The sequence below is a fragment of the Lissotriton helveticus genome, chromosome 2_1 (assembly GCF_964261635.1).
Source record: "Lissotriton helveticus chromosome 2_1, aLisHel1.1, whole genome shotgun sequence".
Classification (NCBI taxonomy): Eukaryota; Metazoa; Chordata; class Amphibia; order Caudata; family Salamandridae; genus Lissotriton; species Lissotriton helveticus.
The window spans coordinates 520,632,600-520,660,061 of record NC_136059.1 but is presented as its reverse complement, the minus strand read 5'-3'; the positions used below and the strand labels follow the sequence as shown (position 1 = coordinate 520,660,061).

General features: G+C 44.4%; 1 protein-coding gene across 6 annotated transcripts in view; it reads right to left on the bottom strand.

Annotated features, from left to right (window-relative positions):
• The window catches only part of SREK1 (splicing regulatory glutamic acid and lysine rich protein 1), a 459,678-nt gene that overhangs the window by 408,845 nt on the left and 23,371 nt on the right, over positions 1 to 27,462 (bottom strand). For 4 of the 6 annotated variants that reach the window (XM_078675174.1, XM_078675176.1, XM_078675175.1 and 1 more), the window contains exons 2-5: positions 20,146 to 20,279; positions 14,508 to 14,674; positions 10,413 to 10,577; positions 10,080 to 10,258 (exon numbers count right to left, since the gene is read on the bottom strand). In XM_078675174.1, the coding sequence (XP_078531300.1) occupies positions 10,080 to 10,258; positions 10,413 to 10,577; positions 14,508 to 14,674; positions 20,146 to 20,279 (645 nt within the window). Of the gene's footprint in view, positions 1 to 10,079; positions 10,259 to 10,412; positions 10,578 to 14,507; positions 14,675 to 14,957; positions 15,094 to 20,145; positions 20,280 to 27,462 lie in introns of those variants that run through there. The other 2 variants (XM_078675179.1, XM_078675178.1) reach the window with 2 other exon arrangements.

Below are 27,462 nucleotides of genomic sequence, written 5' to 3'. Positions count from 1 at the left end.
CAGCAAGCGCATCGAACAGCTTGATGGCACGTCTTATGTGGTCCGTTGTTCCCCGACCCGGGATAAACCCATGCTGCCACGGGGAGACTAGACCGCCAATGACCCCTCCCAGCCTATTAGCCAAGACCTTTGCATAGATTTTAGTGTCTGCATTTATGAGGGATATTGGACGGTACAACCCAGGGTCCGCCTTAACTTTGCCCTTTTTATGGAAAAATACGATATTCGTCTCTTTCCATGAATCTGGTATTACTCCTGAACATGTTATACCGCTAAATAGGTCTAATAATATAGGGGCTATAACTTCCTGTAGGCACTTATAAACTTCCAATGGGATGTTATCCGGCCCTGCGGGCTTACCAGCTGCTGAGTTCTGAAGAGCCATTACCACTTCATTCAATTCAATGTCCCTGTCTAATGCATTCCTCTCCTGGAGAGTCAAAGTATGCCCAAAGTCCTCAAAGGCTAAGCTCAGGAGATTTGCCCTAGCCTCCTCTGGATACAGCTTTTGATAGAAATCCTTGAACACCCATCTGATATCTTCTGGCTCTGTGTACTCTTGATTATCCACCTGAATTTTACCTACCAAATTTCTACTAAACCCCTGCCTAATCCTCAATGCCAATAGCTTACCAGCCTGCTCCCCTGTCACATCCATTCTTCCCTTATGTACCTGATAGTCATCAGCGCTTTTCTGGGCATCTGCCTTGTAGATTTCCGCCTTAAGGGATAAGATCTTACATAAACTCTTGTTTGCTTCTTTCCCCTCTATGATATCTCTCAAATGTTGTTTCTCTCCCTGCACTAGCTAGGCCACAAGTGACTCATGCACCTCATGGGCTTTTTTCCTTTGGCTAGCCGAGAAGCTCATGGTCTCCCCTCTTAATGCTGCCTTAAAAGAGTCCCAAACACAATTTCGAGGGGCATTATACCGGTTCATATCAAAATAACCCTGTGCCCAGTTCTTAAGATGGTTCACAAACTTAGGGTCTACTAACAGTCTCCTCTTAAACGTCCATCTATAAGGGGGATTTACAACGTTATCCTTCTCATAAGCTAGTATCAGTGGACTATGGTCAGATATTACCTTTGGCATTTTAATAATTCCTATCCTTCCTGCCTCTGTACATGAGATTAAAAAAGAATCCAACTTGGCGTTTTTTTTATAGGGACACGAAAAATAGGTAAAACCCAGATTCACTGGTTCCTTATACCCCCATACATCCAGCAAACTGTGCGTGTTAATTAGAGCAGATAAGACTCTAAAAACCTTAGGTTTGCGTCCGGCATATCCTGCATTATTGTCACCACCAGTAAAATCCGCGGAGATATTAAAATCCCCGCAAACTATAAGTGGATATGGCCAATTCAGTAGTTCTAACTCCAATTTATCAAATAGATCGGGTTCGTCCTGGTTAGATCCATAAATTGTACAAAGTGTAACCCCTATCTTTAGTTTGACAATCGCCCACCTGCCCCAGGCATCAGCTAAAGAGCGCTTACAACCGCCCAAATTAGTTTGGCCAATATAGCCACCCACCTGACCATGGATGTTTGCATAGAACAACCCACTAACACAAAGCCCTTGATGTTTAACAGATGTTTCTTGGACCAGGGCAGGTGCGTTTCCTGAATGCTTATGACATCCAAGCGATTCATACCAACAAAGTGCCCTAGTTTCTGCCTTTTGGACCAGTCACTCAACCACCATATATTCAGGGAGCAAATCCTAAGCTTTCTTATCATTCCTTTTCTCCAAGATTTCTAACCAATCCCTGCGGAAGGACCACCGGTTTACTGACCCTTCATGCATCAGAACAGTGACAACAATACACCTGAATCTATTGAATTTTTCTCTTTTTACCCCCATCTTCCCACCCATCCCGCCCAACGAAGTGCCCACCACCACCTCCCAGACTCCCCCCTACCCTGTGACTCCCCACCCCACCACCCGCCCCCTCCTGAGTGCTACCTACCCCTCCCTTAGAGCGCTCAGACCAGAGTCTGTGCATATGATGTGCGCAATCCTAGAAGGTAGTAGGTCCTATAACACAACACATAATTCTAAACAAATGTGGCTAAAGTAAGGGAAGCAGCGTATTCCCGAAGATACACTCAGCTTTTGTACAAAACTATTAAGCACTTCCCTTCCCCCTACTTCAACACCCAGAAGAAGCTCCCCCCGCGTCATGACTCATTGTTCATTCTAAAATCCAAACATTACCACCTTGCTCCGCCGCCCCCCCCTCCTACACCGCCCCCGCACCTCTGCCCATCGCTATTACCCCTACATGCTACTTGACCAGAGAGTCCAGGTACTCCTTTTCCTTGATCTCAGAAGGGAAATACCGGGTGGTTCCCTGATTGATGATTTTTAATTGTGCCGGATTAACCAGATATGCCTGGATCTTTTTATCCTGGAACGGCTTCAGCATCTGCCTTAGCCTCCAGCGTCTTTCTACCATTATATGGCAGAAATCCGGCCTCACGAAAAAGGACAACTTCCCGCTTGATCTCTTGGCCTCGGGTCTTGCTTTGTCTGATATAGACTGCCTCAGGAGGAAAGTTCAGAAAAAGACCAGAATGGCCCGAGGTCTGTCGCACTCCTTCACCGATGTTCTCTGTTTGAAAGAGATACGATGTGCCCTTTGTATCTCGGATGACCAGTTCCACTCCGATAGTTCTGAAAAAGCTGCTGAAAAAAGACTAATTATGTAGTTCCTGGTGTCGGACCCCTCCAAACCTTCCTGTACCCCCAGAACTCTTAAGTTGTTTCTTCTTTGCCTATTTTCAGACTCTTCTATCTTCCATTGTATGTCCTTAATCTGGGCATCATGGGCCTCCACCATCGTAACTGCTGTGGCAGCATCACTTTCGGCACCCATCGCCCTTTCCTCCAGTTTACCACTCTTTCCCCCATGTTGGAAAAAGCCTGCGTTTTTCTACTATCTTGGCTTGCTTCATCCCTATGGGCAAGTATAGCCTGATGGATGGTCTCGAGCGTGGGGGGGGGGGATCTTCAGGTCTTGACGCAGGGGTCGATTAACCACAGGAGCCTGAAAGTGGAGTGTTTGCAGAATAGTCCCATGAGAGATCTTTTCTCCCCTTATTTTCCTTTCCCATTTGCCCCAACACTTTTTTAGTTGGCGAGAGAAGTTCCTCCTCGCTTTCCTCCAGATCTGATTCCAGGCTGCTAGCCGCCTGCGAGGTGCTTAATACATCAGACCACTCCGCTTCCTCTGACACGGAAAAAAAAAACTGTCACTTGGTTCCTTCTCCACTTCCAGGCTATTTTTATCCTCCATAGAACACGTCTTCCAATACGTCAGTTATTTTTGGGCTGCCTAAATGGTTCAAGTCCTCTTGAGCTACTGGAGTCCTGATGGTTTCCAATACTAGATTACTACTGGTCAAATCCCCCATGACATTCTTATTTCTGCCTTAAACAGTTTGCAAAACGATTCTTCAAATCTTTCCTTAATAACCTGCAATGCAACAAACCTGAAATAAAAATGCTTATGTATTGTAACTGTTCTTCTGTAAAGCCCTCTGGAATATAAACATATATTAAAATAAAACTTGCACCACCGTTTGCACAATGAAAAGCTTAGTACTAAATGCTGCTTGCTCATATTATTCTGATTAAAGTTTCATCAAATTAAGAATTAAGCAGTGGCATGCATTGAAAAGTTGCTGTACTAAGGTATCAACACTTGGATGTTATTTCCTGAGTGTAGAGTGATGCATGGAGGAGGTGCAGTTTTTGTCTTGCTTCAATGATACCCAAAATATCCTCAAATAGTGGATGGAAAAGGTTCATTTGAATGCTGCTGGAACCTGGCCTAACTTTGCCATCACACTTACGCGTCAGTTTGAAGTCCACTCAAAGGATGGAGGGTGCTGATCTTAAGGTTAGATTATTATTGTTAGTAAGGTCTCTATTGCTCTATGGTTGGCCATATGATAGCAATACTCTTCTTCACTCTAGCCCTTCCACCTAGGTTTGAATCTTGTTCTCCAGAGTGATTTTAAAGTGTCCTTTTCTTTCTACGCTATATTCCCATTTATAACAAGCATTTACAATGCAATGGTTTCGCCTTTGGAAAAGTTAGAGCTATTGGCATTGTAAATGTTAAAATTTGTATTTATGATTTGGTTTTGAATACAGATAAATAAATGTCATTTGCATTTACATTGTCATTAGCTTAATCTTTCGCAAATGTGAGACCTATTGTACCCTACGGACGAGCTCAGCAGACAGCAATTACTACCACACACACACACCCAGAGCCACACACACACACACACACCCAGAGCGCCACACACACACACACCCAGAGCGCCACACACACACACCCAGAGCCACACACACACACACACCCAGAGCCACAGACACACACACACCCAGAGCCACAGACACACACACACACACACACCCAGAGCCACAGACACACACACACACACCCCCAGAGCCACATACACACACCCAGAGCCACACACACACACACACTCCTAGAGCTACACACACACACACACAGCCACACACACACACACACACACAGAGCCACACACACACCCAGAGCCAGACACACACCCAGAGCCACACACACACCCAGAGCCACACACCCACCCAGAGCCACACACACACCCACCCAGAGCCACACACACACACATCCGGTGCCCCACACACACACACCCAGAGCCCCACACACACACACACCCAGAGCCCCACACACACACACACCCAGAGCCCCACACACACACACCCAGAGCCCCACACACACACACCCAGAGCCCCCCACACACACACCCAGAGCCCCACACACACACACCCAGAGACATACACATAACATGAACTGCCTCTGGTTCCATATTCAGATCTGTCCTTCCAGAGTTGGGCGGTTTCATGGCGCTGTGGTCACTGTTTCAAATGCACAAGTTAGAGCTTGAAGCCTCGAGTCTGACGGTGGGGGAGGGGATGGGAGGGATGGATGTTTCTTCTTAGACTAAGAAGCCCATGTGTGTGTAAGCGGGCGGCTGGAGTGCTAGGCACTTGATTCCAGCTGCAGCTGCGAGCGCCCCTTGGCCTGGACTCCATTTCCCGAGCTGCTCGATAATAGATGCAGTGTGGAGTGTGCCTGTCCGTGTGAGCTGCCAGGAGTCTCCTGAGACTAGTGCAGCAGCTCAGTCACTGATCACAGCCAGCAGCACCGACAGGCAGAGCTGCTTCCTCACTCTCTGGCGCACACGCAAGTTTTTTTCCTGTTGTTTTTTTCCCCTTTTGGAATCGGGTCCCTGGTGAAGCTTTTCTGCAAAAATCGGCATCCAGTGGGACGAGCACCTTGCACCCAGGAGGAGGACTGTGCATGCCTGGACTCCCTCCCGCGGCGACGGCAGCGCACGAAGTGCAGGCACAAGAGGACTCGCAGCAGTAAGTAGCGCTCTCCACTGGAGTGCACGTGTGTCTTTTTAACGGGGTAGAGGGCTTGTGGTGATGTCCTGCTCAGGAAGTCAGTGCTGAACTTTTTTACGGCAGTGCACATCTGCAGCGTTGCTGCAGCTTCCTGGCCGAGCATGACCGGGGGCTCGGCGTGTGTACCTGCGGGCTGTGCCGGGCCCGGCTGTGCTGCCCCTGCCAGTTGTGGGGGTCTGCAGGCACCGCACCCCTGCCGCCCCGGAACTCTTCGCCCATTGATGACAGGTCCTGCCTGGCGCTGCTTGTCACGGTCCGACTCGGAACTGAGGCCGCTCAGTCAGAGATCTCACCGGGCGGAAACATAATTTAGGTCCTGAAGGAAGATCAATGTTAAAAACCTTGCCTTTGTTGGAAGTCAATTTTCAAGTACTTCAAGATGGGGTTTCAGGAAAGGTAGTACCTATGGAAGTAATGGAATGAGTGGGCCGCGGTCATCAAATGTTTGGATAAGGGGGGTTTTGCTGAATAAGACAAGTTCTTACAAAGAAGTCAAGAACAGAGAGAATCTATAGCTGACTTTACATCTGCCTGAAGGAGACCAGCTTTTACTTGCAATTATTGTGAGTTTAAAGATGAAACCACATGGGATCAATGAATTGAAAGAACCAGCAACAGAAAGATTGCTGTCAGCTGTAGACGCAGATCTTGAGTATGGAGTAAGTCTTTCTAGGGCTATCGAAAAGTTGGATGCCCATTTTAAGGAACTATTGACTCCTGGGGAATTATCTCCTGAGAACGAAGGGAATGTGCTTTGTGGAAAAGAAGAAAGCGAGGAAGAGCGCAAGGATGTAAAAAATGGACATTGGAGCAAATCTGAACGTCCCTGTGAAGTGAAGTAGGACATTGTGATTCACACATGTTTCAGACGTGGTAACAAGGCTCGTGCAGCTTCTGCTAAGCATTGGCCTGCCTAATCTCAGGCCTGTTTTAAGTGCAGTCGTCAGGGACATTTTGTGAGAAGGAGTCGCAGTGTACGAAAAACCACTGTAGCTCAGCTTGATGGATGTGAATTCAAGGTGCATGATGATGCTGTGGTTTCAGTGAGTACTGCCAGGAATTTGGAAACTTGGCAAAGGTTTCTGAGAAGAGTTTTGAAAACCGGCAGCAGGAGTGTGTTTTTATCTTGTTCTTGGAAGAGGTTGTGTATTCCTACTCACTTGCACCCGGACGGCTTTCACGTGCATAACTTGCCAAAGTGTACAGTCCTGTGTGCGAAACACCTGTGCTGGAGCGCAACGGAACTTACTCTCATTATGAAGAGAAGGAAACATTTTTCCCCATGGAGTAACCCCTTGTAGTCTATATGAGGAAAAGGTACCCCCTGAGTTAAATATAATGTCCAAGAGTAAAGGGGGGAAATAGCAATTATCAAAAAGAGACACTCTTATCTGACCTATATTTCTTAACTAAATGGCCTCCATTGGGCTCATACTAAAGGCAGGTACACCATGCAACAATCAGGCAGACTGATCATTCAAAAATTATATATATATCTTTTTTATTTTCTTGAATATACAAAATAATGTTTAAGCTATTTTTTTTTTTATACGTCTGAAAACTTTTTTTTATATAAATTCATATCAATACAATTTGGGCAAACCTAATACAATGATTCCTTGTTATTAAAGTAACCCCTTGTGGTCTCCACCATTTTTTAGTACTTTCTCTGCCAGTTCCCGGCCTGAAAATAGATTTACTCCATTCCTTGGCAGGAGTAAATCTGCAGCAACTTCCAGGATGGAAATGAGTTGGGAAAAAGTGCGTGAACCCAAACTTGCAAGGCATTCCCGGGCTGCTTCCTCGTGCCGCAGCAGAGATGTGTATGGGTGCCTGGAAGTCCCCAGGAGTCAGTGTTCTCCAGAGGCTGGTGGCCGAGGCGAGGATGGGGTTCAAACCCACGTGCATAAGACTCAGGTGAATTTATGGGGCGCCTCGTGGAGTCCTCGGACAGTAACACCCCGCCCTCTAGTGCTCTGCGGTCCACGCTTCTGCGCGGCTCAGGGGCCGAGGTTTATTGCACCAACAAGAGGGGTGAATGTTCACTGCCTTTGTATCTCAGACATTAGAATCCTCCGCCCACCTCTTTGAGGTCAATGTCTGACTTTCTGTTCTTTAGGAGCGAACTGCAAATGGGCCTGTTGCGCAAATGCTTTTGAGAATTTTTGCGGCCTTCGCCTTTAAGTGTTAGGGTTCCGAACTCTTGCGCCAAGACGCCCTTTGAAGCGTATGTGCGCTATGTAAGCAATCTTAAACCACATTAACATTGAGGTAAGGGCACTCTGCTTCTACAGCTGGCCCTGTCAGGAAAGCCACCCACAGAAGGGCGGCCCGACTCCAGGCCGGGTTTTGTGTGTACCCCTTGCACGAGTGACAAATTTCATTCATGGCTTGAGTGCGAGTCAAGCAGCCCTAAGTAAAGCCCACCACCTTCTTAAGCACCCCCAGCCCCGCCCCAGAATACTCCGCCCCAGCAGGTTTTAGGCTTCAGATCCGAAGACCGACCCCTCCCCGGTGACCCCCACCCCTTTTAATAATTCAGTCTGGGGGAGCCTTTATTTGCCCGCTCCGCCGCAGCCCCCGCTTCCTCGTGGATTCTGGTTTGGGTTTCGGGATTAGGTGAAACTAGAGCGCTTTAAACCGCTTTTGGGAGCTGAGATTAGGCGCGGCTCAGGTGAAGGCGGCTATTTTATGCATGCTTATATTAAACCGCAGGGATGAGGTGCGCTGGCATCCGCAGGTGCTTGGAAGGAAAGCAGGCCACGGAGACGACCCCCCCCCCCCCAAAGACCCGCAGACTAATCCGTGGAAACAGGAGCGGGTCTCAGGAGCGCCGTATCCATTGCAACGAGAGCCCTTTGATAACGCGCATTTAAGAGGCTGAAGGGTGACGTGTACCCCGATGCCGTGCACACCCCTGGCTCGGAGCACCGCCTCTGTAATGGATACAGGGATGGCATTCGAGGATTACCTGCGCCCAGGAGCTCCCTGGGTATCCGAGCTTTAAACCGCTCGGACAGGTGACCCCTGCTTCAGTGGCCATATATGGAAACAGACCCTTTAAACCCCCCATGTCACGAGGTGCACGTGTGTGTTTCACCACCGCATATCACAGTTCACTAGGGTGGAGCTCTGGTGACCAGACAGGCATCGATAGAGCGACAGAAAGACAGAGGGGGCAGGTCGTCAGACAGACACGGACAGATCAAAACAGAGATACACGAACAGATCTAGAAACATAACTTGATGTTTATTGTATTGCACATGGAGGTGTAGGGGCCACACCCAAGCCTGGTGCCAAGCCAGCCACAATTCGGGTTAACTTTATTGGCCGCAGTCATGACGTCAGTCTATGAACCGTTAGGGCAGAGGTACTTCTCTCATACCCAACAAGTGTGTTTTGTCCTACACCAAATCACTGCACGTGTTCTCCCCTCCCTCCGCTACAGTTTTCCTGCTCCAATGCTACTCTGAGGCGCGAGCGGCGGAAATTGTTCTTTGCAAAGTAACTGCTGAAAATACACGGAGAGCGGGAGGGGGGCGGGAAACAGACAGGGGGAAGAAGGCACGGAGGGAAACAAACAAAATACACGGAGAGCGGGAGGGGGGCGGGAAACAGACAGGGGGAAGAAGGCACGGAGGGAAACAAACACGGGCTTACCTTCACTGCAAGGAGAGAAAATGGCGGACACAAGCTTCCGGATTTTGAGGATTTGTGGGCGTGGAGGGGGGCGGGAGAGGACACGAACAGCGGGAGGGGGGCGGGAGAGGACAGGGGGGGCGGGAGAGGACACGGACGGCGGGAGGGAGGCGGGAAACGTGCACAGGACAGCGAGGGGGGGCGGGGAGGCACACGGAGGGGGGCGGGAATGGACAGCGCATCTGAAATCACTTTCAGTGAAAGGGGAGGGAACGGGAAAAAACGAAACTCCGCCCAGGGAAAAAATCTCGGGAACGCCCCCGAATCTGGTCCGGCCTTGACGGACAGATCCGGCACCCAATGGCTGGGGACAGGGGGGGCGGGAGAGGACACGGACGGCGGGAGGGAGGCGGGAAACGTGCACAGGACAGCGAGGAGGGGCGGGGGCGGGGAGGCACACGGAGGGGGGCGGGAATGGACAGCGCATCTGAAATCACTTTCAGTGAAAGGGGAGGGAACGGGAAAAAACGAAACTCCGCCCAGGGAAAAAATCTCGGGAACGCCCCCGAATCTGGTCCGGCCTTGACGGACAGATCCGGCACCCAATAGCTAGCCTCCATTTATGGAGCTAGCCAATGAGAGCCGGGGGACGTTCCCGAAGTCCTTATTGTTAACAAAGGATTTCACCTGCGCCGAAAAGCTGCGCAGAGCGCAGCCTTCGGCAGGCGAAACCCAAAAATTGCTACCGTTTACGTGAACCGTTACTCTCTATGTGAAATATTGTAGGTTTAGGCTACTACTTGTTTTGAAGCAATGTGCATTGCTGAGCTGGGATTAAGATTTTGGAAAAAAATAAGCAAATTAATTTTAAGAATGCATACAACTGCCACAGGATACACATTTTACTGTGAATCAAATGCTGCTTACACAATGAATACATCTCTCGTATAATACAATAGCACTTACTTGAGTGGTCTGTCCCCGAACATAACTCCATTAAAGGCCAGAGCTCGAGGCACTGAATTATGGTCTGAAAACTCTACAAAAGCAAATCTGGTTGGCTGAGTCTCATCTCCTGCCATACGAACAAACTTGACATCACCAACCTGCTTAAAAAACTCAAGTAACTGATCTGCAGTTGTAGTCTAGGAAAAAACAGAAGAACAAAGAAACACAAGTCAACCTCAAGAGTGGGAAAGACCCCAATATGTAACTGTGTCTACTACTGGTCTAAAAGTCAATTTAACATAAAACTGAAAATACAAACTATGCTTAAAGGAAAATACATTTTAAATTTACCTGGGAATTCAAATTACCAACATAAATTGTCCTCCTAATTTCATCAACTTTAGTAGGGTCTACATTTCCCATAAGTGGAGGCTGTGGAACGTCTCCTGCGGTTGCAATGTTAGGATCCAATGGTGTTGGTAAAGTGGTGGCCAATGTGCTAAGAGGGACACTAAGCTGCAAAAATAAATAAACAGTTCTAAATTTCTTTGATATTAACAATGAAAGTTTTTAAACAGCTTTCAAAATGATATATGCCAAGACTTTCAAATGTTAGAAGCTCTTCAGTTACCCCATTTCTACATTTGTCAATACCTGTAAAGAAATACAACCGTTGATTACAGAACTCTTTTCGAACCAAGAAAATTGGATGATAGGGTAAACAACACCTCAAAATTAGAAAAATATTATATTTCCAATAAAATGGCTGTACATTGCAAAATGGAAATAGTTTTGTCACTGTAAGACCTGATATGCTTTGCTTAAAAAAAAAATGTTTACTTGGGTGTAATCATCATTTTAAGTCCTATCCTGTCAAAGATTAAAATGTTCTGCACTCGCCTGCCAACTATGGATGGTTCAAGGATATTGCAACTTACTTTTCTCAAATGCTTTGTTAGGTATCGCCTACACAGCTTGCGCTGTCTCTTCGAGACATGCTGTATTCAGGTATGGACTTTAAGCTCTGGCCATTTTCCTCCCATCTTTTCAAGTGGCTCCTATTACTGTCTTTTGTAAATAATGGCTTTTGATTTGGGAATAGGCTTAGTAGTCCTTCCTTAGTACCTCCCTCACCTGTTACCTCCCATGAGGACAGCCCTTCTTACTAGAGTCCTTACTCACTAGCCTTCATTAAGTTAGTGTGCACTATTTAGTTAATTAATTGCTTGTTGAAGCATGCACAACATGCTGTCTGGCTTTTGTAAACAGCTCTGCTACTCAGCTTCTGGTATCCGTGCTGGTGCAGAGGAGAACATTTAAAGTGTGCCTTACTATTCAATTAACAGAGTAACGTTTTTATTTTACTATCTATTTCATGAGCATTTGCAGCATGCCGCGCTTTAGCTCCACGCGTTTAAAGATAGTATGCTGCGAGTGCTTCAAAAGTAAATAGAAAATAAAAAGGCGTGTGGCCGCCGTGTTCGTTATCCATTTATTTATTTTTGTAGCAATTGCAGGACGCGTTCTTTATTTTTAAACATTTCACGCTACAGTGCAACGTTCCGCTATTACCACAAAAGTAAATAATTAGAAAAACACAGGCTGCTGCAGCACGCCTTTTTTGTTCTATTTATTTACTTTTGAAACAATGGCGGCACACCGCGCTGTAACTTGAAACATCTTAAGCTAAAAAGTAGCGTGCCGCAATTACTTAAAAAGTAAATAAACCGAACAAAAAAAGCATCAGTCACTGCATTTATTTCCATGTATTTACTTTGGTAGAAGTCGCAACACGCCGCGCTTTAGCTTTAAACATTTAAAAGTTAAACCACAGCATGCCATCATTGCTACAAAACTAAATGGATGTTTTAAAAATGCAGCAGACGAAATCAGGTTAGTTTTGGGCACAACACCTTCAGCATTAAAATAGCGGTCGTGCTTTTGTTTTGTTCCACGCAGCTTATCAAAAACAACTTTTACTACATTCTAGCATTTAGTGGAGTAAAAGTTGTTTTTGGCGAGCTGTGTAAAACAAAAGCACAGCTGCCATTTTAAAGCTTAAGGCACTGCTCATTTTTTTCCCCAATTTGTTGCATTTGGCGGTGAGCAGGGTGTGATGAGCAGAGGGGACCAACTCAATCACTCTCGGCCATTAACTGGACACGCCGGACATGCTTGATTCTGGTATCTTGTCTTCTGAAATGCTGATTTTTGTATAGCACAACTTTAACGTATGCACTGCTATTTTGTGCCGTTTAGTGCATTATGCATGTAAAACTAGATGCGGTCTTCAACTTGATTTCATACTACAGATGTGCCAAGAGGCAATGTTCATGCTGGCTCCATCCTGTACAAAAGAAGAAGTAGGATTGCTAGACAAAGCAACATGAAATTCCACAGGCACTTTTACCACAGGCGTAACTATCATGTGTGCAGCAGGCTCAGTGGTACCGGGGCAAAGGGTTATAAAGTTTCCACTGCAATTTTTGCGTGTTTTACTACCCCAGCAGGAGAGGAGTGTCCCATTTTTTCCTGCTGTGTCAATGAATTTTGCTACCAAATGAAGTGCTATATATTAATATTTTTTAACCAGATCACTAGACATATTACCAATTATAACTATGCAGTAGATAGGTATAGGTAACCTTTTGATTTGTTAATTATTTGTAGCAGGGTAGGTAAATGGTGCTCTATGATATCACCATGTCGTTTACACAGTATATTCATGCCAGCAAAGGACATGCGTGGACTAATAATAAACCAATATACAGAAAAACGCGTGTGCCCACACGGATTCAGTGTACAAATCCCAGAACTGTAAGCCTGGGCAAATGAAGTGTGCAATCAGGATTTTGCCCAGACGCGTTTAGATGAGGAACAAGCATTTGGCAATGCAATAGGTCTCGCATTTGCGAGAGTTTGAGCTACTGGCATTGTAAATGACAATTCCTTTTAATTATGTGCTTTGAAAACCTAAAAGCGGTGAGCAAACAAGTTACTTTGTACTTATAGCCCTTGCTTACTAGAAGCAAGGCTGGTAGTAAAAGAGGTGCAGTTACTGCCAGCCTTGCTTCTCATAAGCAACGCCTATCAGTATGAAGTGAGTGTTTACGCACCGCTTGCAGGTTTTCAAAACACATAAATAAAAGTCATTGTCATTTACAAGGCCAATAGCTCAAACTCTCGCAAATGCGAGACCTTTTGCATTGCAAATGCTTGTTTTTGCTTTATGTGTTTGTTTTGTAAAGTACTGGCATATGACAATTCATGACACAGCTTGTCCCAATTCTCAAGATCGTTAAACCACTTTCCAGGTGGCTGATAAGCAAAGTAAAGGTAGCTTGTGGATCTATTGTTTCACAATTAGTTTCTAGGGTCAGTAAAGTTCATATTGGGATGTTAAACCAGGTTCCTTTGTATGGAGGGAAATGAGAAGAGACCCTATGGTTTTCACATAAGTGAACTCTGTGAAGAGACAGGTCAGCTTTTTCTAATAGTCATTAAACCTGGGGTAATTCCAAATTGAAATCTATTCAGCATATCCTTTAGGATTGCCTTTAAAATGCCCTGCATACTGTAATCATTGAATTAATGCTCCACAAAACTTGTGGTGAAAAGGGGAAATATAAATGAATCTAGCCATTCTAGTGCCTATGGTTTTAACAATCTTCTTGTGGTTAGATGTTTGCCTGTTTTGTACTAAACAGAAACAGTTTTAAAACTATTTCAATCTGAAAATCAAGGTAAAGAACAAATTCAAAACCCAAGGAAACAAACTAACAGAAAAAAATAAAGGGGCACTTTAAAAAATAAAAATCAGAACATCACATTTTGCAATATGTTGCCTCTGTACCTCAGTTATTAGACATTGGTAAAACCAATCCTGCTGTGCCATGTTAGCGATATATACATTTTAGCATGCATCACACACTAATTTGTACATTTTCCTATTCCATGAGAAAACATTTTTTATGGAACATTCAACAGCATTAGTTATCACCACCTATGTTGACCACACTAATAACTGGACTGATGGGTGTAGGTACAATACATGTAAGATTGATTGGAAAACCTTTTGTCACAACGCTGGATTTGTTTAATCCGATATGTCTTAATTTTCACCTTGTGAAAATGGCAATTTGTGAATCCACTGTCATTTTTTGGATGTTCCATAGTGGATCTTTGACTCAATTACAAGGTACCTCACCCAAAGTCAGGGGTGGCTATTGCAGCTTAATATAATGGCTATGGGGGTTTAGGGCAGTATGCAGCAAATATTTAATGAGAGGCTTGTGGCTTTTAACGTACAAATATGGGAAAGGCGGGTTTCTCTTTTGCACATCATCCTAATTTTTTCCTAATATTTTCAAGCACATAACAGAAGTGCATCATAGAAAATTGAAAACCAGATTAACTGCGAAGCTAGAAGCAATAATCCATACTCACCACTGGGGGAAGAGGAGCAGGCACAGGTGTAACAGTTAGCACTGGATTTAAAACTGGCGTGGGAGCAGTGGTTGGTATTGGAAGCAAACCTGGACCTGGAATTAGACTTGCCAAAGTAGGGGTTGGTGCCAATAAGGAAAGCGCTTTGGATTCCTCTGGAATTTTACCTGCAGAGGCAAGTTGCAAGTGTCAAAAACCACAATGATTTATTCAAGCATTACAATTACCCTATACAAAACAAATAAAACAAAAATCACTACCAGATCCTTAAAAAAAAAAAAAAAAAAAAAAGAAGAACAATTAGGGTTTAAATCTTGAGTTTACCCTGCTCTACGAGGAGAAAACAAAAGTGAGAAAAATGTCAAAGACTAGCAATCTCTTTAAATGAATCATTCTATTTTTAATCTGAATAAGGTAGACAAGTATTTAACACTTTGAGCTATGGGTCACCTGTACTGGAAACTTAATGTTCATGAACCAAACGATATCAAGCATGGACGCTTTCCCAGGGCGGTGTTTTCGCGGTGATCGAAAGTTGTGTTACACATGACAACCGTTCGTGTTGGCTGCATCACTAATAGCACACAGAACATCAGATACAGAAAAGAAGAAATTTTTTAAAGTTTAATCCCCAGAAATGTCAAATAACCAATTAGATTAAAAAAATAAACAAAAAAAACAAACGATCTACTCAAAAGGGATCTATCCAAAAGCAAGGTTTTTGGTCAAAGCTCATTTCTGGTAGTTAACTCATCTACACGGCATGCAAGCAACGATTGACCCTTTCATGCCAACAATTTCAATGCAAATCCGATTTTTATAGTGCAATTTGCAAACCAAATTCTCTCTGGTTTTTAGAAACGCTGGTGTCAGTTATTTTGGAAGCACTTGTCATAACTTGACATGACACAGGATGAATGAAAGCAACGCCACAGATTTACTACTGCAATATATCCTTGAACTGAGCTACCTGTGCTTCCAAGTGTAATCTGTTCTAGCCAGAGACTTCCAGAAGCCACTAATTAAAGATCAGTTGATTTGGGTAATGGTTCCAGGAGTAAACTAAGAGGTATACAATATTGATGATCATAAACTAGGAGTGTGAGTTAAGAAGTACTTGATGAGTCACCATTATATGTGCCACAAACAATATGCAAAACTAACTAGGAGACGGGAATAGGAGACAAATTGCCTTACTAGAAAATGTCAAGAAAGCTCAAGGTATTTTCTACACTGTATGCACATTTTTCGCACTATATAAAACTAAACAAAACCATGTACAGATCTTTAGAGAGAGGACTGTTAAATAAGCAGGATCACAATGTTCCAGCTCTCAAGAGAACTTCCAATGAGGGTGGATAAGAGGGGAAGGGTATTTTGGGGAGGGAGGGAGTGACGTGAGGATTATTACCTGAAATAGACTGAAACTGAAGTCTTAAATCTGAGACATTACACCTCATAGCCTGCCTCCTTCAGAATTACGAAATCTTTCTCAGAGAATATCTACTATTTTGATATTCATGCTATCGCAAGGGTGATACGGTTGCTATGTTACAGATTCTTATAAACAGTACCAGACTGTCGAACATTCATCATATTAAATACCCTGTAGGCAATTTCCAATTTTACATTGATAAGCCTAATTTGCAGTCAAAATGTTAAAGCACAATAACGTACTTTAATAGCTGTCAATACCCGCGCCCTTAGAAACTATTAATATGAATAATTATAATATATCTGTTAGCATGCATTGTACATCATGTTCGACTAATTTAGCACTCCGATACTCCATGGTTACTTTCTACAGGAGGTGTAGGAAGAGTAAGTGAATGGAGCTTAGGGTCTTAACAACAAAAAGTGTTTCGCAAAAAAAAAAAATGAGAATTTTAAGAAATTTCCTTTCTGAATCTCTTCGATGTGCTTTTTAAATGCACAAAAGAAAGGGGCAATCAAACCTATGCTTAGAATAGAGTAATTTAACCACTAGCTTAGTATTTTAATCCCGAAGTTCCTTAATCACATTCTTGGTCTGTTTAACATTTGCATGCACTGAGATCTACAGTAAGCAAAATGGCTTGCGAAAACATATTTCAATTATCTGGAAACCCTCAGGAAAAAACATTGAAGAGCAAATTTAAGGCAGAATTCTAAACATGCAAGCTGGACCACAAGAAATCAGGAGTGGGAGAGAGTAAATAACTATCCCTTCCACACCTTGCTAGGGGTTTGTTTCAATACTAACTACACCCCAAACTAACATGTAATTGACAAGAGTTTAAATAGTAATCAGACAAAATCCACCACCTTCCACAGAAAAATATGATCTTACAACGTAGACAATAATGTTTTACAGAACTGAGAATGCAGTTCAAAATAAAGTGAAAGAGCAAAAAAATAAACGGGACAAAAGAAAAAAAAAAGGAAAGGAAGAATAAAAAACAGAGAGAGGGCGTCCATCTTCAGCAGCCAGACTCCGACCTCATTTCCCCATGAAGGATTCCCTTGACGTCTGGTTTAGTGGCTTGGCAAACAATGCCTTACACAGGCAAGTCAAACAGGTCTGCCTTGGCCAGTCTAGTCATCTAATAATGCACACATATCACAGAAAAAACATACAAAACCAAATTAATAGTTAAAATCCATCTACCAGTATTTGTGGACATTAAAATAAAATTAGAAACTATGGTTTAGAATCCAAGTTAGTTAGGTTTAGGGGTTTCTTCAATGTACACAATCAAGGACTTGTTTTAGAAGAAAAGCCTAAACTTTAGCACAGAGGATTCTTTAGATGGCCTAGGTTTCATTCAACTGCCAAATATTATACATCAAATAATAGTATATCCTAAGCACAATACTAAACTTTGCACATTTGGAAAAGAGTTCATACCATCTCGTAACTGGGTAACATGTTGAAAAAATTGCTTCAAACTCAGCATTTCAAGAGGACTAACAGCCCCTTCCAAACCATTTGTACCGAAAAACTAAGTTAGTGAGACCTAGGGTACTTGGACAAAGTTACAATTTTAGTTTTCAGCAGACAAACTTGTAAAGCTAATATTATTGGGCATTAATGATGGGTACCATCACCTAACTGCAATTTAGATGTCAAACCATTGTGGCATGCTCTTTTTCAAATGTTATTGGGGCCCAATGAAGGGAAAGAACTGCAGCACTTTTCAGGATCCATGGCTTTGGCACCCTAATCAAGCTTCCACCTCCAACCAACCAGCTGAGGTTTTGAATAGACTACCAAAGTAGTCACATCAGCAGCACCAGGGCTGGCAAAAAAGGCGTGAAAAGGAAGAGGAATAGTCAATGCAGCAAGCTTGTATCATTATAACAATGATGTTTAATTTGATGTTACATTATGTTCTGACATTGGGTCATGCTCTATTGCATTATTTATAAATGATGGGCACAAACATAACTTTTTCTAGGCGCAATCAGTGCTTCAAAAGCATGTTTAAGATTCAAGACAAATTCTGTTGCAATTTCAGATTTATACTTGTGCGTGCCACTTTACTGTATGATGCAACATAAGCACTGGTGGCCTATTTAAAGATGAGATTAGTATCAACTGAATTTCAGCATGAAGGCCTGATGTGCCATTTACGTTTGCCATTGTTCAAACCCTAAACAGCCCCTTGCCAACAATTCTGTCAAGGGAAATCCTTGGGCGATTTAAGTATCCTGCATCCTACCAAAGTAGGTTTATAACAACACTTGCAGAAAGCGGGCCCATATTACTGTTAACTGTCGACCCCAGACAAACCCTGGAGGAGCCACTTGCCCAGAAGAAACTACAGGTTATGGAGCAAAAAGTAAAACTACTTATCTGTTAAAGCAGCTTAGTTTTCTACAGTAGTTGTCTCTACCATTAGTTAACAGCAGGTTTGTTTAAGAGCAAAAGATGTTTATTGATAAGTATCTCTACATATGTACCACAGCACAGGTGTTGCAACATATCTGTCAACAAGCATTTACATTTAGGTGACAGTAGATCCTGCAGTCCCCTTCTGTGATATGAGGAACATTAATCATAATAGAAAGTTATAAAAGTGCGTGGATGAGGGGTGGGATTGGAGGACGATAGGAAGAGAGTTGTCTTGGTGGAAAATACTTGTTTGTTATTTGTATGAAATCCTAAAGGCAATGAGTACTACTACTAATTTTGATCTAAAGAAATTTCGAAGGAGAGGAAAAGTGGTCAAGTGAAAAGCTTGATGATGACCCTCTACAGAAAGCAATTAAGGAAAGTGAAAAAATGTAGCATGGATGCACTGCCTTGTGTATCATCGACTGGAGAACAGTGTAAGATTGGGTTGGCAACTACAACTCAAATGGAAACGGTTAAGATAAATACATTATTTTACTGTTCTATATATCAGAATATAGGTTAGCATGCTTAACTTCGCGGTTGATCAATCAACTTTTTGAAACAAAGATGCGTACATTTATGAAGTTATAAGAGGGGCCTTATTAGAGACTCCTGAAAAACGCACTGCACCCACCCTTCAATAAGGGAAACATGAAACAGACTAAAGATCATATGTGGGTGCACAAAAGGAACGTTAGACTTCTTTCAAAATCAAAACTGGGTGACACTGCTATTAGATTTAGGAAAAGGATAAACAAGTCATAAAAGAATACACTGGTTTTAGGACAAAATCTATTGCTGTTATTTTTGTTGGAGCACAGGTTTTATGCGTGATGCATTCGGGGCTCAACAACTCCCTGCATGCTGTGCTTCTAGAGCACATACAGATGTAACAAGCAGGAGGGAAGCAAAATAAATTTGCAGTGCATAGCCCGACAAGAACTAAAAAAGCATTGCGGGTAATATTATGGTAAGTTTCAACAGACAACAATATCAGAATGACTGAATTTTAGCATATTCTGGTGAACATACAGATGCAAAGAGTCCAGTGTAAAGCTGATCAAGCTCTTGCTGGAGTAATACTGTGAGCAAGAACCTTTAGAATCAGATGTTATCTCGGCACTTTGATACAGAATGGCGAGCACACATAGCACTCGACATAATGTCCTGTGAGCAGGGGCCTTTTTATGCTCTTTTCCCTGTGAAATACGTTTTGCAAACAGCAACATATTCTTATATTAGCGTTGACAATATAAAAGCTTTAAAATTAAGGCATTTGTTGACTGCCAAATTGGCAATTATGTTAATTAAGTATATGCCAATTCTGGCAATGAGAGCTAGCTAGGGTTTCAATTTAAAAACTTGAACGTGACTGCTTTAAGTTACGAGAGGTTTACTCAACTACTCTTTAGCCTACATTTTTCACTACACTCTACAGGTATTTAATTACGTTTTGTGACACAAAGAAAAGAAAAAATAAGTCAATGCTAGGCCCATTTATGAACAGCATGTGAATATTATTCAACGTAATGTTGCTATGAAGAAAAAGCAATACCCATTTAAGCTCAAAACGATCAAGGTTTTAGAATGTACTATGAGCAATAAGTATATTTTGCTTAAATCTGCTGAGGTAGCTTTCACTTAATGTTTGCCAGTATATAAAAAACAATTATGAACTATTTGTTTAAGTCAACAGAACTGAAAGAGTCAATTACATACAGGACAGAGACTAACAGTTAACAAAATATGCGGAATACCAACCTTCTACACATGGCACAACTATCAGAGCTCTGTCAATAAAAACCGTGTTAGTTAGATGCTGCGCCACACCAACACTTGAAGGCTCACGATACCTTATATAACATACTTTGGAGGAAAAAGCAAGAGGGGTGTTGCTGCAAGATAAAAAGAAAACCTGTCAGTATTTCAGCACAGTTTGACTTATTTGTCCCTATAAAACATTTTACCATATAAATTAGTCTAGATAACAGATGACGTTAACTGCAAGCTCTAGAAAGAGCAATCATAACATATTTAAAATACGAAATGTCAAACATTGTGGTAATTTCTAGGCCTTTCGAATGTTCGTCTCCCCAAAACGTCATTAACATCCATGTTTGTTGAAACTGGCAAGCAATGGCAAAGCATAACTTGTTTAGCAGTGTTTGAGCTTTCAGAAATTAAACCATGACATACAGCAACTAAGCAGCATGTTAGTTTCAAAAACTGAATATTTGCCAATCTTTCAACATAGATTTATTTTTTCCTCAATTCAATGTTTTGATATTTACATTCTCTGTACTAGATGAACAAATGAGTCAATTTCTCAAAAGATCTTGTTCACTTGGGCACAAAACATAATCACTGCCAATTTGGATTATCATCTTGAACCTGAATGAAAAGCTTTCCTCAAGTAAAGATTACAAAGTTTCCTTCCACTTTATATGCACAAATATTGGTGAACCCCCTCATTGTACCAGGTTTTCCTGTGACCTTCAATTCTGCCTGGCTAACAAAAACATTAGTCAGCACTACTGAGGGACCTGATTGAACATTTGCCATTGAAACTATTCCTGTAAATGGAGCTGCACTTCAAGAACTGCGCTACATGAACGTGGCAGGAATTTAGCTCATTCAATTGTATGTACATGATACACAGAAACGCTATTGTTGTTATTATTATTATTTATTTTAGAGGTTTTATATAGCGCTGCCGGGACCCAGGGGTATCAGAGCGCTTTACATTTTTGAGACAAGAAGGTCAGTAAGACATGGGTCATACATAGCATAAATGAGTATAAACATATAAGTCTCCGCCATACATATTTCAAAATGATAAATATGGGAAATAAGAACACCGAAAAGTGGGAGATGTGATAATCAAAAATAACCAGGCATACATTGAAAATTGCAGAGGAGGATAGGGAGGTTGGTGGTCAGAATTGGGTTTGTAAGGACGAGAGCTGTAGGGTCAGAAATGAGGGCAGACGGAGGACAAGGGAAGGGGGGGTGCAGGGTGGAGTGAAGGTGGTAAACAGGGAGGTGGAAGTGACGAGGAGGAAGGGCGAAGTAAGGCTGAAAAGAAGGGAGGCAGATGTATCTGAGGTCGGACAGAAGTGGCCAGTGGAAGATGGCAGATATGGATTATGGTCCCCAATATTTATTGAGGAGATGTATTGTTGTGTTCTGTACGCAAATATTGGCTGCTATAGAGGCTTCCAGCACAACTGTACAGGCCAAGATGGAGGCCGTCTCACTGGAAGTTAGACTCCAGAGAGTGGACCTGCGAACAGTGGCGGAGCGGTCTCTAGCCACAGAGCAATATTTGTCCAAACTGCAGGGAGAGGTTTACCCTTGAAGACAGCTCAGACTTATCTTTCTGCCAAAACAGCGGACCTGGATCACAGAGCTGAGGATGCAGAAGGTCTCTTCAGGCCCTGCAACCTTTGCTTTGTTGGATTTTCGGAGGGGGAAGAAGGCCAAGCGCCTGAACCCTTCCTTGAACGCTGGATTAAAGGCAATTGCTGCACTGCTGCCTGATCTTCCTTGTTTGAAATTGAAAGAGCTCACTGTGACGTTGCCCAGATACCACCACTGGCGGCGCGCCAAGAGCAGTCATTGCGAAAATCCTCAACTACGAGGACTCAAGTCCATGGGCTGTCCGGCAGGCCGGGGATCCTACATTCAAGAACCAATTGATCCGTCTATTTCCATTCTACACACAGCTGGTACAACAGATAGGATGTCCATCAGAGGGGTGAAACAAAAACTGAAGGCAATGGGTCTCTGTTACATACTTCCCGACCCAGCCAAGTCGAAGGTGCGCCATAATGATCATAGCATGTCTTCACCACTTTGGAGGCTGCCTGGGACTGGCTGGAAGTGCCTAGGGAGGGTCGGAGCAAGGTCCCGGCCTCTCGCACGTAGGAGAATGGGCTTCGGATACCTGCAATACAGAACCAGAGAAGAGACGCAAAAGACTGGAGGGGCTGGCCTCCTGATCTTCCCCGCATGTGGTGGTCAGTTGTGATGGTACTCTGGACCTTGAATGTCAAAGACTGGAACGAGAGTAGGAAAGGGTGCTTGTGGAGATGGTAACTGCCTCCAACTCAGTGGACCCGGTAGAGGAGACTCCGGCAACAGGGTAGTCCTGATGCATAACTGCTATATGCGGACACTTTGGAGAGGACTGCTGTGATAGCCCTGTTGCTGCAAGCCTGGTTTGTAGGGTTAGGAAGTATGGCCCAGGACGCGCAGCCTACGCTTAGGACTTTTTCATTGTAAAAGTAATGTTTTGTCGGTAGTGTGCGAGAGATGGGTGTCAGACACTCAAGCACGGCCACCCCTTTACAGTGAGCTTGATAGTTGAAATTGGGGAGTGTATTTTACGAGTGTTAGGTAAAGGACGCTAAGCTCGGAGCTGTGCCGTGGTGGTTCTTGTCTCTAAGTGAGGGCGAGTCTTGGGTGTGTGTGTTTAGCAACCGGACGTGGAGGTGTGTTATTTGGGAGCCCCTGTGGCTGGCGTGCACACCCCCTTCATTTCGTATAACTTGGCAGATTGCGTGGGGAGTTGAGTGTGTTAATTGGGCGATTGGTGGTTTATTTGATGGACTTGCCTCACTTTTTTCCTTTCTTCTCCGTTTTTCTTTTTTCTTTTTTTGTGACTGTAGTTTGCTGTGTGTTGAATTGTTAAAGGGGTGTTTCTCGGGGGGAGGGGGGTGGGTTGCAATGATTGGGGAGGCACAAGTTGTTGTTTTTCTCCGTTTACCCGGTGGGTGGGTAGGAGGTTTTATTCTTGGTTCACTTGAGGTTTGCAGCGGCGACAGTGTGATTGCTTGGATGTGGGGATTGAGGGGAGGTCAGGGGAACTGGATGGGGAGGTGGTGAGGTGAGGCAGCATGACAGCTGCACTTTAAATTTGTATCATGGAATGTTTGTAGGCTCAACTCTTATGCGTTGCATGAGATGTATTTAATGGAGCGTGAGGTGCACAAGGTACACAAGAAATGGAGACGACAACTGTAGTCCACTACTTATTCCTGCTATGCCTGAGGAGTGGTGACCTGGGTGGATACGCAGGTTGCTTTCCCAGTTGCGGCTTCAAGGCAGACATCAAGGGGAGATACCTTCTTGTGCATGGCCTACTGGATGGAGGGGGGGGGGGGGGGGAGTATGCTTGTTGAATGTGTTTGCCCCAAATGTAGATGATGGTTACTTTTAACCTGGGACTGGAAAATGAACTGATTCCATTTGTTGGTGTTCCTCGGTTGTGGGCAGGAGACTTCAGCAGGGTCCTCGATGTGCAATCAGACCGACACCTGCGTACTAAGCTGCACATGACGTACGCCCTACGTGTGTTGGTAGGGCACTTACACTACATGGATGCTTGCCGTGTAAAACACCCTGACGCGTGGGAATTCACATGCTATGTCCCTTTGCATGAGACTTCTAGTCGGCTCAACAGGCTTTTGGTGTCTGGTCATACGGCGGCTGCCATACTGCAGATCCTAATCCTGGGTAGATTACTTTCTGACCATGTGTCATTGTTGCTGGATTGAGGTGTGGGCCACGCCAGGCCACGGGTCCCACTTTGGCAGCTCCACCCGGAGACACTGGGTCACACACTGTTCTCAGAGAAACTCTACACAGTGACTAGCTGATACTGATTCCAATTCCCTGTCCACCTCTTGGAGAGGGCTGGATTAGGACACCCTGAGCTGGTGAGGTGTGAGGAATGCTTATTCAGAGTAGGTGATGCAAGATGGCACCGTGAGCTGGAGCTGGTTTAGGGAGTCCTGATGGATCATGAGCGCACGGTACTAGTGGAAAGTGAGCATCAGAAGTCCTTGTTGGCAGCACAGCGGCAGATTGGAAATATCTGGGAAAGGTGGGACTGTCTGACCAGGTGCAAGGACCGACAGCTGTTGCATCAGGAAGGTGATAAGTCAAGATCGCTGGAGTGGCTGCTAAAGAGGGAAAGCTCACCCCGCTCATTCTCTCACTGCGACAGCCGGTGAGTACACAGGCCAGCATTAACTCACTTTCAAAGACCACCTGATCAAGGGTACCGGTTGATTGCCCGTTTACCCTCTGCCAGATCGCAGAGGTTTGGGAACAAGCGGTTACGCTGATGCTTCTCAGTTCCCCATATGCCAGGTTGATGACCAATCTATGGTTACCCTGGTTAGAGTAAATACAATCTGCAATGGATCAAACACAGTTTCTGATGGGTGATGCTGCACGGTTGGGGGCTTGTAGCTCAATGGTACCTTCCTCACAATGGAGGAGGCGCAGGAAATCTTTCAATTACGACACGGCCAATTCTTACACTATCCTAAGATTATGCACACAGGTCTGGGTCAATTTCGCAGCGGAACCGGAGGATTTTCGGACGCTGCAGCTCAACACAAACTCCTTCTGAGGCCTCATCTCCAGCATATACAAAGCCTTGAACGCAGTCCACTGGGTAGATGTGACGGGAATTTGTGGCAGATGGTCGGCCAAACTACTGGAGCCCCTCACAGAAAATGAGGGGCAGACGGTGCCAGTGGACAGTAAATGTTGGGAGTCCTTGTTGGCAGCGCACAGGTCCAGGAGGATGCCAGAAACGCCTGGTTCAAGCTCACCCAATTTTTTCATTTACACCCCACCTATTTAACGCCTCAATGACTGCATAAATTTAAAACCACACGATCCCCCGCTTCACCCGCTATAGGGTGGAGCCAGCAACCTTCCTCCATGTGACTTGGGTTTGCGCTAAACTGCAAAACTACTGGGACAGGATATTGCATGAACTGCGGGTGATCACACAGATCCAGATAGAGACCTTGATTAAACATTGCTTGCTGGGTGTGTTGCCGATCCCGAAACGAGTGACAAGGAGGAAAAACAGGTTGGACCTGTTGGGATTGGTTCTGGCTACACGGTGCCTCGCTATCTACTGTGCGTGTCCCAGTACCTCCACTTTGGACAAATGGCAGAGAGACTTGTGCAAGTGGGGATGGCTGAGGAGCGGAGGTTAAGAATGGTCTGCATGGATGAGAATAAAGAAAAACATTTTGAGGTGACATGTTGGAGGCTTTGGTGGCCGAGAATCCACGCCAGCTTTCCCTTCTGTATTTAACAACAAGGGGTGGTGATGGACAGGGTTTCTGAATTAAGCAGAATACTCTCACCCAGTCAAGAGATCAGGGCTAGATCCAACACCGTTTTTTAGCTCACTGCACCATCCCAGTTCAGAACCTGGCTATATGCAAATTAGTCTGTTCCTGTCCCAGTGCATGATGGGAACAGGGCAAACCAAACTACCAAGCCAATTCTTACACTGGGAAGGAAACAAGCTTCCGGGGACCGGTTTCTGCCATTTCAGGCGTCGTCGGCCCAGCTTGCTTGAATCCTGATGGTGCAATGAGCAAGGGACTCACATCTGAGTATACCCTTCCACGCTTAGGGTGGACAAAATATTTAACAACAAGGGGTGGTGATGGACAGAGTTTCTGAATTAAGCAGAATACTCTCACCCAGTCAAGAGATCAGGGCTAGATCCAACACCGTTTTTTAGCTCACTGCACCATCCCAGTTCAGAACCTGGCTATATGCAAATTAGTCTGTTCCTGTCCCAGTGCATGATGGGAACAGGGCAAACCAAACTACCAAGCCAATTCTTACACTGGGAAGGAAACAAGCTTCCGGGGACCGGTTTCTGCCATTTCAGGCGTCGTCGGCCCAGCTTGCTTGAATCCTGATGGTGCAATGAGCAAGGGACTCACATCTGAGTATACCCTTCCACGCTTAGGGTGGACAAAATTTTTAACAACAAGGGGTGGTGATGGACAGAGTTTCTGAATTAAGCAGAATACTCTCACCCAGTCAAGAGATCAGGGCTAGATCCAACACCGTTTTTTAGCTCACTGCACCATCCCAGTTCAGAACCTGGCTATATGCAAATTAGTCTGTTCCTGTCCCAGTGCATGATGGGAACAGGGCAAACCAAACTACCAAGCCAATTCTTACACTGGGAAGGAAACAAGCTTCCGGGACCGGTTTCTGCCATTTCAGGCGTCGTCGGCCCAGCACTGGGCCAGGGACAGACTAATTTGCATATAGCCAGGTTCTGAGCTAGGATGGGGCAGTGAGCTAAATAACGGTGATGGATCAAGCCCTGATCTTTGGACTGGGTAAGAGTGGTCTGCTTAATTCAGACACTCTGTTCATCACCACCCCCTTTTCTGAATAGCTTTCCCTTCTGAGCACTCACCGATTGGGGACTCTGCGACGCCATCGGTGGAAGTATAGGATGGGGGCCCCTGATCCCTGGATGGTATGTCTGCCAAGGTTTTAAGTGATGGGATGAAGAGGGCACCTCCTTGGGCCCCTTTGCATTTCGTCCCCTCGCTGCACATGGGGGGGCTCTGCCTCCGCCACGTTTTCTCCCTGGTTCTCAGACTCCACTTGCTTCTCACTGACGTGGGTCCAGGGGAGGGAGAGCACACAATGGATATCTACCACTGCTGCTGTTGATTGTCTTTTAATTTCTTTGTGTTTCACATGTTTGCACCTTTGCTGTTTTTAGTTGCTTAGGAAGCATAACCTCAAAACAACTCATAGGCGGCGATGCATATTATACATCCAATATGTGTAGATATGCGTATAACCAGAAGTGACTGCTGTAGCAGGTCCTCAGCCCCACATTGGTGGATCACTGTTCATTTGTTTCGTTTTGATTGACGGATGTACTGGAATGCACTATTTTTATTTTCTGTGACACTGACGTACATGCTATGCTGCCATGTTGTGTATTATGCAACTGCTAAATAATAAGTTGGGGGGAAAAAGTGGACTGCTTATAGACAAATAACTAGAACGGAGGCAATACATTTAACTTGTGCATCTTTTGAAAGCACACAACTAGGGTAGGTGGAGTGATTCAAAGGTCTGGGTGTGGATTTTCTCCCCTCTGCGTAACCGGGCATGGAATATATGCAAATCATTGTCTGGCTAGAAAGGCCTCTGCAGCCTTTTAGTAAAGCATCTCTCCAAACCACATCAACTCTAGAACATTTAGGAATGCTATCAAAC